The sequence below is a fragment of the Phodopus roborovskii genome, unplaced genomic scaffold (assembly GCF_943737965.1).
Source record: "Phodopus roborovskii unplaced genomic scaffold, PHOROB, whole genome shotgun sequence".
Classification (NCBI taxonomy): domain Eukaryota; kingdom Metazoa; phylum Chordata; class Mammalia; order Rodentia; family Cricetidae; genus Phodopus; species Phodopus roborovskii.
Window position 1 is genome coordinate 36,427,286 of NW_026125281.1, and position 13,108 is coordinate 36,440,393.

The following is a 13,108-nucleotide window of genomic DNA, read 5'->3' on the forward strand; positions in this document are numbered from 1 at the left end:
CAGCAATGGGGGGGAGGGGATGGGGGCCAGGACAGGTGGTATCCAGTCTAAGGTAGGGACTTATTGGAGGATCCCAGTCCTGGGGAGACACAAGCGCCTCCCCTCCTTTCTAGCACCCCAAATACAAACAAACCAAAGTAACCCACCACACTTCAGTTAGAACTAATACCTTTATTGGGTCTGCTTAGAGAACATGGGTGAGGGCCAGCTAACAAGATAGTGACCTGTCACCCTAACCTGGACAACTCATAGCTCCATGGCTGGGGCCCCCACTCTGTTAACTTCCCACACTGTAGCACCCGAGGCTAGGAGACAGTTGTGGCGGAATTACAAGAAATACCCGGAAAACACAGCAGAAACAGTCCATCTGCCTCTCCTCTTCACTGCTTCTAGGCCAGAGAGTCAAGTCAGTGCATTGATCTGGGGGTCACTGGCAGGCCCTTCCAGATGTTCTGAAGGTAGTGCCAAATGCCGGGTGTCCCCAAAGCTGCCTTCTTCGGGAGGTTCAAGTCAACAGCCACATTCAAGGGTAGGAGGCATGGGGCATGCTCAGAAATGTGTCACTTCCTTTCATTGAGTTTAGCTCCCACCTAGAATTAGTGTATGGCAGGGTAATGGAGGGAAGGGATCCTTTGACGCACGGTTCCCCAGCCTGGAGGCAAATCTGTTGCAGTCTCCCATGAGGACATCTGTGGGCACTTGTCATCACAGCAGGTGTGGCCTACCTCTACAACCACATGAAGACTCACTCCATCCAGGGGGCCCATCCCCCAGGACCTATCTATCTAAGCTACCAAGGCCCCAACCTTGACACTACAGTCACAGGGAGCATCCATTCTCTTCATCAAGCGCACAAGACACTGCAGATGCAACCTTTGCATCCGTTCTGAGGGTTCAGGCACCATGTGCAAATTAAAAGGTGACTAAAAACCCAGATCCAGTTTCATTTGCCAACATATTGGACAGCAGTTGGTTCGGATGACTAGGAAGGTCCACTGGTGGCCAGAAGGTCTCAGGGGAAGGAGGTGAACAGTGTCCACTTAGTTCAAGTCCATCTCCGTTGAGCGGCAGGGAGATTTTGGGGGTCCCATTCAAGATTCTACAGGCCTGTGAATGCTGTGAATGGTCCATGGCTTCAGCATCAGCAGCATCCACGAGGCTCGCAGAGGCCCCCGAAGCTTGGGTGGAGAATCTTCTCACTGGCAGTGTGAATTGAGGGTCCAGAAGCTTGGATGTTGAAAGGCACAGGGGCTCAGAGCTCACCCTAGCATAAGGGCTGCTGTTGCAGGCTCTGCCTACCCGATTTCTGAGGAGGGGTCTTGGACGGGGATGCCTCCGGGTCAAAGTAGAGGTCCCCTGAACCAGTGTGTGGGTCCCGAGGATCAGTTCTTGCTTAGGGCTTGAGGTCACCTCCAGGAAGTCCACAGTTCCATAACCGCCTTCCTGTTTGCACAGTTTACTTTGCTCAGGCTGCAGGATCCGCACGAAGGCGTCCATAGAGAAGCTCACCCTGGCCTCCCCACAGCTGCACTGAGTCGCCACCTTGCCATAGTCAATCCACCTCGGGGTGGCGAAATTGATGGCCTCTGCACAGTTGAAGCCGTGGTTGAAGCCAGCGTGGTAGCCGTAGGGAAAAGTGACCATGAACTCCCCAGCCTCCTGCGTCATGCGACCAAAGGGGATGCCATTCTCCTTGAGCACGGTGGGTGAGATGAGCGCCACCTTGTGCCTCAGGAAAGCCTGGCAGCCCTGGGAGCTGCCCGGGAACAGCTGCCTGGCCAGGTGCTCCAGACGCCGGCCGTGCTCAGGGGGCACGGCGTACCATGTCTTGGGCTGCCCAAAGTGTAGGTAGTTGATGCTGTACAGGTCCATGTCCTCCGTGTGCCACGCGAAGGTGGTCTTCCACATGCCGAAGTACAGGTAGGGCGTGTTCACGCCCTCGATCACAATGCCGCATTCCTGCTTCAAGAGGTCCAAAATGCTTCCCAGGTGTCCCACGTTCCAGTGTTGAGTGTTCTCATCAAACAGGGAGCCGCTGACATCTGCACCATAAATTGGTGACCCGAAGAGACGATTCTTCCAGTATTTTCTCTCCAAATCTTCAAAATTCAAGTGTGGCGGGGTCCTGTATTTTTTACTGTTGGCCAGGTGACGGTACTGGCCAACTGTCATGGCTTTCTTCTTCTTATGGTATTGAGTGAACACACCTGCTTGTCCAGAGGCCACTTGCTCCAGGGGAGTGGCTATTAAGATGTCACTGTGGTCCTCATAGGACTGCCTGGCTCTCCACTCCTTGGGTGGGATGACCTTGGCCAGGCCAGCTCGGTGTGCCCCTTGGGATTCCATGTAGGCAATGTACTTGTTGAAATCTGAAAATTCTCTCATGGTTGGGCGGAAAGTCATGATGGTATTGCCTGAGCTCTGGAGGCCACTGTGCTCTGATGCCATGGCTACTGTGGCTCTGAGACCTTGGGCTTCTCGGGGGGATCTGTCTGTCGGTCTGTCTTCTCCTCCCCCCTGCCTTCCTGCAGTATTTTCTTCACTCTCTTTGTTCCTTAAGCACTCTCTTTTCTTCTGTGCCCTTTCCCCAATTCTTTATTTAGTCTCCTGTTAGTCAGGGTTCCGCTTTAAACAATAAACGGACTCTGGGGAGAATCAGAACTCTGAGCAGATGCTGGTCTATGTAGCAAGACCATTCTCTTCACACTCCAAACAAGAGCCAAGGAAAAGTAAAAGAGAAAGCCTTGCTGGTTTGGTTTTCCAGGAAATTGGCTGGATGGTGACCCTCCTCACCTCAAGAGTCTCTACGGGGCACAAGGCTAGCCCAGGCCTAGCTCAGCCAGCTGCCCTGGGTGGGAGGGGGCTCCGTTCAAGCTTGTCACGTAGAGATCTCTTCTGATGGTCTGGAAGGCAGAGGAAACTTAGGGCTCTTGAGGAGGATTAACCCCAAACCTAAAGAAAATAAAGAGTAGCAGAAGATAAATGGACAGAAGAAATACTGAGCTAAACAGAATTCAAGTTCAAATCAAGAGATACAAATATTTTAAACTCAGAGAAAACCAAATTTACAGGGTGGGAGCCATAGTGACACTCACCTTGACCCCAGGACTTGGGAGTTGGTAGCCAGAAGATCAGGAGTTCAGGGTTGTTCTTGGATCCAAACAGTACTCAAGGTTGCCCTGGATATATGGGAAATAAAGTGATTAGTCATCAGATTCAAGAGCAGTGGTGGCACACACCTTTAATCCCAGTACTCAGGAGTCAGAGGCAAACAGATCTCTGTGAGTTCAAGACCAAGCGTGGTCTACAGACCAGGTTCCAGGACAGGCTCCAAAGCTACAGAGAAACCCTCTCTCAAACACCAAAGGGACAGGGCAGGGAGGGGACGGAGAAAAAAAGCTGAATATTTCCAATGCAACTGTTAGAAAAGAAAACCTAATGTCACTAGGGATGAGCAGAGAGGATCCCTGACTTCTCTAGACAGGACTCAGACCTTAGCGCAACTGACTCCATGACTGAAGTGTCATTCAGGCCATAAAACTCAGCAGGTAGACAGCACCACCAGCCAAAATTAAGACAAAGGCCTAAGCCATCAATGGCCATAGCTCTGGACAGTCTTGAATGTCTTGAGAAATTCCAGGTCCCCTGGGTTCCCTTTGACCAACCCCTGTCTAAGTCTTTGGAGAAGTCTGACAAACACCACCCCCAAAAGGAAACAAACTAGCCTCCTCCCCAAAACATGCACAGTGGGAAAATGTAATCAAATGGCCATGACATTTAAAAAATTAAAAATCTTGAAATGCAGCAATAAAGCTTCTGACCCTTGGGAAGCAGGGGACACCTGGGGAACCAGACTCTATGCCACAGGGAAGGAAGGACCCAGGGGACAGAGGTAATAATAGTTCCCAGCCAGAAATCAGCCAGAATGGACGGCTGACTATGCTTGAACGCCCTCCAGCCCCCATACCTCACGGAGGCAGGAACTAACTGGACTGCCAAGCCCTTGACTGACAAAACCCATTGTGACCAGGGACAGTCCAGATTAATGTTGCCCACAGTAATGAGACCTTAATGCCAGTCAACCAGAGGAGGGGACACAAACAAATTACAGACACTAAAGCTAACCACAGTTGGTCAGACAGTTCTAACGCCTAGGAGAGTGATTGAATCTTGAGAACCCAGATACAGGCATCTAAAGTTGTTGAAGAGAGACACAGATGACTTACCCTACAGCAGCAGAATGCAAGCCTGTGCAGTGCAGCACCAGAGAGCGGCTTTCCTCTCCAGGACTTTCTTTCCTATGGAGCTGGAGACCTAGACCTCCTTCTTTTATACCCAAGAAGGTGGGTACTGTAACCACTGCATGCACACCCACTGTAGAATCACGCCCATCACTGGACACACCCTCCCTTAGCCCCGCCCAACTCCCTTTGAAGATAAACCATCCAATGTGAGAAAAGGCAAACAAGAACACACTAAAGAAAGACAGCAATATGAGCAATATTTTAATGCCAGCTGTTCTTAGAACCACTAAGAACATTTTAGAATTTCTCAAAGCCAATAAGAACACATGAGAGAGCTTCACCACAGTGAAACACAGAGACACACCACACAGGTCTGTGGTCTTGCTAGACAGGCTTTGTTTTGTGGTTATACCACCACTGTAGATCCGGACACAGACAAGAAAATGAGCAATGTCCTCAAATTTTGGCTAACTATACAATGATGATCATGTGTCCGGAAAATAACACAAAACAAGTAACAAAAATGCGTCTTTGCCAGGTGGTTGTGGCTCAAGCCTTTAGTCAAAGCCCTTGGGAGGCGGAGGCAGCAGATTTCTGACAGGCCATCCTGGTCTGCAGGGTGAGTACTGAAGGGCTATACAGCTAAACCTTGCCTGGAAAAACCAAGAAAAAAAATAAAGCCTTTTCATATGCATAAGACTTTCTCAAACTTCTATCAATATTGAGGTACAAAAAATGTTAAACGTCATAGAATCACTACTGACACAGTGTTGGCCACAGTGTAACAAACTGGAAGATAGCTAACATTAGTAAGGGCAAAGCAAGCAGGACTTGGTCAGACACACCTCTAATCCCAGCACTCAGAAGGCAGAGACCAGGCGAGGCAGGAGGATCTCTGTCAATTCCAGGACAGCTGGTCTACAAAGTAACTACCAGACAGGCAGGGCTGTTACACAGAAACACCTTCTCTCAAAACCAAAACCAAAACCAAATAAACAAACAGGAAGGGCACAAAATAAAACGACAAAGGAGCCTTGCATGGAAGGTTACTTGACTTCTTCTGTCCTAGGTCAGGGTTGGGTATTTGTACTTGTGGAACATTACTAGTGGTTTATAAGATCCAAGTCCAGCCTGAAACTATGGAAATGTTAAGGTGTTTCAGCCCCTGGGTGATGATTTAATTACATGTTCCTGCCCTAAGTATGGCTTTCACCTCTAAGCCTCTTTCCTAAGGAAAGGGTTTCCTCTCTGTGCTGGACCCTGTTGGTGTTAAGGTTCTGTTGTGACTGTTTCATTTTACTCCTTTGTGGTTTGTTTCTTTCATTTTACTTTGGTGTGAGTTCACCTAGTTCCTCGAGTTGAGTGACTAAACATTTCTTAGATGTCAGTGTTGACCATTAACTCAAAGAGGAGCCAAGAATGGCCTTGACCTCCTGATCTTCCAGCCACCTCCTCCCAAGTCCTTATTTCACCAAAATTCAATCCATCTAGTTCTTTCTTTCTTGGTTTTTTTTTTTTTTTTTTTTTTTTTTTTTTCAGGACAGGGATTGTCTGTACTGGATCTCACTCTGTAGAGCAGACTGACCTAGTACTCACAGAGATCTGCCTGCATCCTTCTCCTAAGTGCTGGGATTAAAGGCGTGTGTGTCAGCCCCACCCAGCTAAGATCCCATCATCTAAAGCATGCTTTCCCCCACCTGGACTCAAATGTCCCTTTCTTTTGGCCTGCATTTTGGTTGATTTGGCTTTATTAACATTGCCAGCCCAATCTTGTTTAGCTCACGTTCATCTCAGTATTCCCACTGGATTGAATCATTAAACAATGACTCAGTTTTCGTATATTTTCTTTAGGCTTTAAGCATGAACTTTTCTGAAGATATCCTGGCGTTGCAGCAAAGTCTGAATCATCTCATGCTCCCAGGAAACCACTGGCCAGGCTGGCTGGTCATGCTCAGACTCTAGGGCTCCCCAACTCCACAGGGATGAGGACTAACCAGACGGTCACCCCAAGACTGACCAATCTCCTGGTGACAGGGGACAGCCCAAATTAATGTTAGAGACTTTCAAGGGGCTGACATTTGTCTAAAACCCAACACTGCTAATCTTGGCCCTTCCCCTTATGAGCAGGTGTCTGCTATTTGCTTGGACTCTGTTTCAGTCCTCTGAGATACTTGGTGGGCAAAGACAAGGTGTGACTGAACCTGCCTCTTCTGATGCTTTCCAGACTAAGTAGCCAGGTTGAACCATTAGAGCTGGGTGTTGGTGGCACCTGCCTTTAATCCCTGCACTCCGGAGGCTGAGGCAGGCTGATCTCTGTGGGTTTGAAGCCAGTCTGGTCTACAGAGCGAGTTCCAGGACAGGCTCCTAAGCTACACAGAGAAACTGTCTTGAAAAACCAACCAACCAACCAACCAACCAACCAAACAAACAAACAAACAAACAGATTCCCTTGGGGAAATGGTCCTACAACAATTGCAGAGGCTTAGACTCCCTTCTTATGGGATAAGGGGACTGTGTGAGGCTTTGGGAGAAACCTGTTGTTTCAGTGCTAACCCATCAGGAATTGTTTGGAAAACAAAACCAAACCTCAAAAAGAAAACGAGACAAAGACATAAATCAGATGATTGGCAGCAGCGTCTGGCTCCTGGTCCATTGGCCCCAGAGATCCGACTCCCCGCCCCTAAATCAAACTGAAGACAAACAAACAACACAGTACAACAACAACAACAAATTTGAACATTTCATACAAGTGAAAGAGAAAATTTTTAAAACCTGAAATGGGCTGTGTTTGTGTGTGTGTGTGTGTGTGTGTGTGTATGTGTGGTGTACCTTTTCCTGGACAGTTAAGTTTTCTTTATTGAACGATTTTCAGAAGGGAAACTTGCTGAAGTATAAACCTAACAAACCTTTTCATTCCCAGCATGCTTTTGGTTGTGGCGTTTCACTGTACCACTAGAAACCCTTTTACACTCTGGTTCCAGGAATTCTCATTTTCAATTCCATCATCACCTCTACTAATTTTATTTACTTCATGGTGGCTCATTCCCAGTTTTGAACGTGGCAGCATTTACCTTATTAGGTTGGTTGGACAATCTATATCTCAGTCTTTGTAAAGGGTTAAGAGGTGGTACTGGGCTGGGCGGTGGGTACACACTTTTAACCCCAGCACTCCGGAGGCTGAGGCAGGCAGATCTCTGCGAGTTTGAGGCTAGCCTGGTCTACAGATAGAGTTCCAGGACAGCCAAGGCTGTTACACGGAGAAACCCTGTCTTGAAGAAGAAAGAAGAAGGTGGTACTGGCCAAGTTAGATTTCTGAGAGACAACTCATTTTGAGGTTGACTCCAAAGTAGAAAATGTATTTCTGGCTTTGGGGATCTATCTCCGTGAACAGGATTGCACAGTGTGTTTACCCCTTCAGTCTTGTTTCTTGGGTTCTGTTTTGTTTTGTTTTTTTTTGTTTTTTTTTTTTTTTTGTTTTGTTTTGGAAGATTGCATCAGGCTAGATAGACCAGGCTGCCCTCCTTTCTGTCTCCAGATTGAATAATGCTGGGGTTTCAAGCATGTGTTTACCATGCCATCATTTCCTCCCTCCCTTCTTCCTTCCTTCCCTCTCTCCTTCCCTTCTTTCTTTCCTTCCTTTATTTTTTCTTTCCTTTAATTTACAGATGACATAGGAAAGGTTGTTTTTACAAACATTATTAGCAAGCATTAAAGGACCATAATGGTCAACTACTGACTTTGTGATACTGGGTTTATACTGGAGAATACTGAATAAAATTGTGTTTTCTTGGCTGAATTTCCTGTTGTCCATGCTTGCCTCAAACTCACTATGTAACAGTTAGCCTGGGACCCCAGCTCCCTTGGCTTTCACCTTCCAGGCACTGGGGTTACAGGTGCATTTGACCATGCAGGGCAAAAATTATTTTTTAACCATACCTCTTTAACCATACACATAAATATTTTATGTGTAGTACAGATATCTATATTATCAATAAAGAAGCACTCTACTTCCTTTGTTTAGAAACTACTGGTCAGCTGGGCTATGGTGGCACACTCCTTTAATCCCAGCACTCAAGAGGCAAAGGCAGGTGGATGTCCGTGAGTTTGAGATCAGCCTGGTCTACAGAGTTCCAGGGCAGCTAATGCTATACAGGAAAACCTTGTCTCAAATAAACAATAAAACACAAAAAACAAATCAAAACAAACAAAAAGGACAAGGGGAAATTTCTTAGTCTAGGATTATGTTCTTTGATGTATTGATGAATTGCAAGCTTGAAGATGTTTTATAATCTCATTTGACTAAGGAATTTAAGTTAGAAATTTGAGGTTACAGTATTTTCCAGTAGCTTTTGTGTGATAGTGTTTTTATATGTATATGTATATGAAATTTCATATACACACTGAAAAGACCTCAGGACATAGCACTTGGTAACAGCCATTTTCTTCTTTCTTATACCCGCCCCCCCCCCTCTGGTGTTTCGAGACAGGTTTTCTCTGTGTAACATCCCTAGCTATGCTGGAACTCACTTTGTAGATCAGGCTGGCCTCAAACTCACAGAGATCTGCCTCCCTCTGCTGGGATTAAAGACGTGGGCCACCATCACCCCAAGACAGACTTGTGTGAAAAATGGAAAATCTATTTCAATGACACAATGACCCTTGCTGTCCAGTAGGTGGCGGTAGGAGGTGAAACAAATTACTCAGTGACTGGAGAGGGTGAACTAAAAGTCAGGTTCTTCCTCAGGAGATGGAAGTCTTAAGGTGAGGGATCCCTTCAAATGAGGGAATCCATCTGGGGGATAAATGATACGAAATAGCAGTGAATAAAGAGTTTGAAACCTGAAAACCGTTCAGGATCGGCTGGAGCAGGAATGCCTCACTGCCTCGGTAGTGAACCACACATGCTCCACACACAGGAGATATGCACTGGACAGATGGACTTCCGCAGACACATGCAAAAGAGGCCAGCAGCTCGTTCACATTCGATGCTTTTTGCTTGTTTTTTATTTACTTATCAATTATCAATTTGGAGGGGGTGGTTCGAGACAGGATTTCTCTGTATTGCTTTGGAGGCTGTCCTGGCCTCGAACTCACAGAGATTCTCCTGCCTCTGCCTCCTGAGTGCTGGGATTAAAGGCGTGAGCCACCAACACCTTTGTGTGTTCCAGGCTAGCTTCAAATCCCCTATACAGCAAAGCTCCCAATTTCCCAGCCTCTGCCTCTGTCAGTTTATCTCCTAGTTTATAATGATCATTATGGAGGTTAAATGAATTGTATAGGGTGGAGAATTTAAGCCTTCAGAGTCTTGCTGTAATCCAGAAAAGAGGTAAAGACTGCTCAGACGTGGCTGGTGGCATTAAAGACTAATACAATGATATATCCAGGAAATATAGGCGGTGGTAGATGCAGGAGGACAGACTTGTGGGTTGCAGTGAGAATAAAACGAAGAACGGCTTGCACTGGAAATGAAGCTTCGTCTGTAGAGTGCTGGGTTTGATTCCTAGCGCTGCAGAAACTGAAGATTGTGGCTCGCGCCCAGGATTGGGGTAGGAGGAGCAGGAGTTCCTCCATCTTCCTTCTGCTGCATGGTAAGAGACCCTGCGTAAAAACACAAAACATAAAACCACAACTCCTTAGCTATTTGCTCAAGGGATAACAGTGTTTCTTGAGATAAGGAAGGAGGGCAGATTTCAGGCGGGAAGAAACAGCTTTTACAACTTTCATAGGAATGCTAAATAATTTGATGGACAGCAGGCAAACTGACATTGTTAGAAAATTAAATGAGGAAATGTATCGCGGTAGATTCGAGGACTTAGTAGATGAGGGTTGATTTTTTAGGTATAATTAATACTTTACTTTTTGGAAGTCTCATGTTTACACGGTGTGTACTGAGCGTACCCAGCCACCATGACTTCCCTCAGCTCTTCCTAGGGACCATCCCCCTCCCAGGTTCACAGTCCCTTTTAAAGTTGCTGTTACAACACCCCAGCTTTAGGATTCCCAAAGGAGGGGGCCTCTTCTCCGTTAGCAGCTGCTCCTCTCCGTTAGCAGCCGTGCCCGCCTTTTCCTCCCTGTGGCCTGGGACTCATGACTGTCAGCGTCCACTGCTGCTCTTTGCTTGAGACATGAGCCTCAGCCATTCCATGCCCCTTGACCCACCCAGCCCTGAGTGCAAAGCAGGCCCTGCCTTTTGTTAATTAGGTGACATTTATTCAAAACTTGTTGATTTCCAGTGGAAATGGATGTGGTCATGAGCTGGGACAGTGATGTATGGAGAGAACACCACCAGGTTCTCTGGAATCAGTATAATCAGAGGATTTGCATAAAAAAGCTACCCATGAACACTCTCATGTCATAGGCCTACTGAATAACAAACTCTAGAGGAGGCCTTAGAAGTCTGTCTTTCTTAAAGTCATTTATCACTATTACTACTGCCGTGTGTGTGTGTGTGTGTCTGTGTGTGTGTGAGTGAGTGTGTGACTGTGGTGTGTGTGTGTCTGTGTGTCTGTGTGTGTGGTGTGTGTGAGTGTGTGTGTATCTATGTGTGTGTCTGTGAGTGTGTGAGTGTGAGTGAGTGTGTCTGTGTGTGTGAGTGAGTGTGTGTCTGTGTGTGTGGTGTGTGTGAGTGTGTGTGTCTATGTGTGTGTCTGTGAGTGTGTGAGTGAGTGTGTGAGTGTGAGTGAGTGAGTGTGTGTGAGTGAGTGTGTCTGTGTGTGTGAGTGAGTGAGTGTGTGTGCCACAGCATGGGTATGGAGGTCAGAGGATAACTTTGTGAAGTTTATTCTCCCCTATCACCTTCTAGTGGGATCCAGGGAATGAACTTGGGTTGCAAGGTTTTTGTAGCAAGCACCTTTACCCACTGAGCCATCTTACTAGTCCCAGACAACTAGTTTAACAAGTCCTTCGGGTAGTGTTAATGGACGCTAGACTTGGCAATGGCTGCTGGTCTCTAGAAGGTAATGGTTCTCAGCCAGGTAAAGCAGAGCCTCTCAAGTAGAGCCTAGGCCCCAGCATTGCCTTGTGAAGGTCCCAGACATAATGGCCTTAGATGTTCCCCTGTGCCATCGTGACTGAGACTCCTTGCCACAGGGCACTTAGCTTGTCACATAGACTTTGACACAATCATGTCACCTGGTTTTTAAGGAACATGGGTCAAACTGTTTTGTGTTTATTTGTTATACACCCTTGACCTGGTAGAAAAGTCTTGCTCTTTGATTCACATGGTAAATGTTACCTGTTATCTCCAAACTCTAAAGAGCCCATGAAGCTGTGTACCTCTTTTCTAGTATTTAAAGCCCCAGAATGCATGAATTTATCCTTGACTTCGAAGTTTCTACCTTAGATATCTGCCCAATGGAGGCCAGGCCGCTGCACTAAAAGAACTTACAGAGTTAGGGAGAGCCTGTGTTCCATCTTCTCTTTCGTCTTCTGCTACTCACTGTGCTATCGAGTTCCTAAGAACGTTTGCTACTCTCCCTTCTCCTAGTCTTATTGGAATGTTATTATTTACAAGACAAACCAGTGTCCTGTGTGGTAGAAAGTCTGTTAACTCCAGATACTAAGGGGTTAGCTCAGATCCGTGAAGAGTGGCCATGGTGAGTGACGTGCTTGTCATCCTGCGATGCTGCAGGTGTGAGAGACACCAGCACTGGTTGGATCCATCAGTCTGTTCAGATGTTTACTGCCCAGCACACAGCTCTTTGCGCTGAGCTTTGCCTCGGCCTCTGCTTCCCAGGAGTAAACAGAGGTGGTGGCTGCAGGAGCACTAGACTGATCTGAGGAGTGTCTGTCCCACCCTGCATTGTGGTCAGGCAACCTAGCCTGGCTTGGCTTAGAGCTACAGGGCTTTCCACCTCTTCATCAAAGAGAGGATGACTCCTAGGGAAGTCTGCTCTTGCACTGCAAATGGCACCCTGGGATCAGAAATTCCCAGAAGGCACTCTGCAGCAATAATGGTCCTCTGGTCCTTCGCAGTCCCCTCCCACAGCCTTCTGCTCTCTTGCTGTGGTGAAGGAGGTAAATGCTACCGCTGCTAATGTGGTCTGTGCTTACCCCCATCCCAATCCACCCCCGCCTACGCTGAAGCCCTTCTCGCTGGCTGGGAACCCTGTGTGACACATGCCTACAGTGTGGTGTGTTCTGGGAAGGAAACCTTTCCTTTAGTCCCTGTCTCCACTCTCCAGCAGTTAGAGAGGATGCCTGCAAAGAGAAAGCACAAAGGCACTCACCCCGGGCTTTGCCACTTTCTAGAACTGTCTTTCAGCAAAGGAAAATTCACTTATTTCCCCTGAGCCAAAATTACAGTACAAGAGCTTCGTGTGGGGCTGGAGAGATGACTCACTGGTTAAGAGCATTTGTTGTTCTTGAGAGGACTCCGTTTTGGTGCCCAGCACCCACATGGAGCCCTACAACCATCTACACCTCTGGTTCCAAATGATCTGATACTTTAAAATTTTGTAATGACTTACTTTTTGTTTTTATTTCACAGGTACTGGTATTTTCTCTGCACTCAAACCTGTATGAGGGTGTCATTTCCCCTGGGGTAACAGTCAGCTATAAACCAGTGTTGCTGGGAATTGAACCCGGGTCCTCTGAGAGAGCAGGCAGTGCTCTCAGTCTCAGCCCCTGAGCCATCGTGGGCACCGGGCATACACATGGTGCATGCATGCATGCATGCCCTCATATCCATAGAAAAGATTCTGTACGTGTGAACGGGACAGGCAAGGGAGATAAGCCAGTGGATGAGAAAGAATGACTTCCATGCACCTGTATCCTGTAGGTCAGGGTCAAGACCGTGGACACAATGCTGTGGCTTCGCTTCAGTGGCTTAAGGGCCACATCGCCTCATCACCTCCCACGTGCTC

At 47.2% G+C, this 13,108-nt stretch overlaps 1 protein-coding gene across 1 annotated transcript; it reads right to left on the bottom strand.

Annotated features, from left to right (window-relative positions):
- Positions 1 to 912: 912 nt before the first annotated feature.
- On the bottom strand, positions 913 to 2,472 carry LOC127233124 (lysine-specific demethylase 4D-like). Its single transcript, XM_051199557.1, has one exon. It carries the CDS (start codon positions 2,446 to 2,448, stop codon positions 913 to 915), a length of 1,536 nt encoding a protein of 511 aa, XP_051055514.1. The 5' UTR covers positions 2,449 to 2,472.
- Positions 2,473 to 13,108: the final 10,636 nt, after the last annotated feature.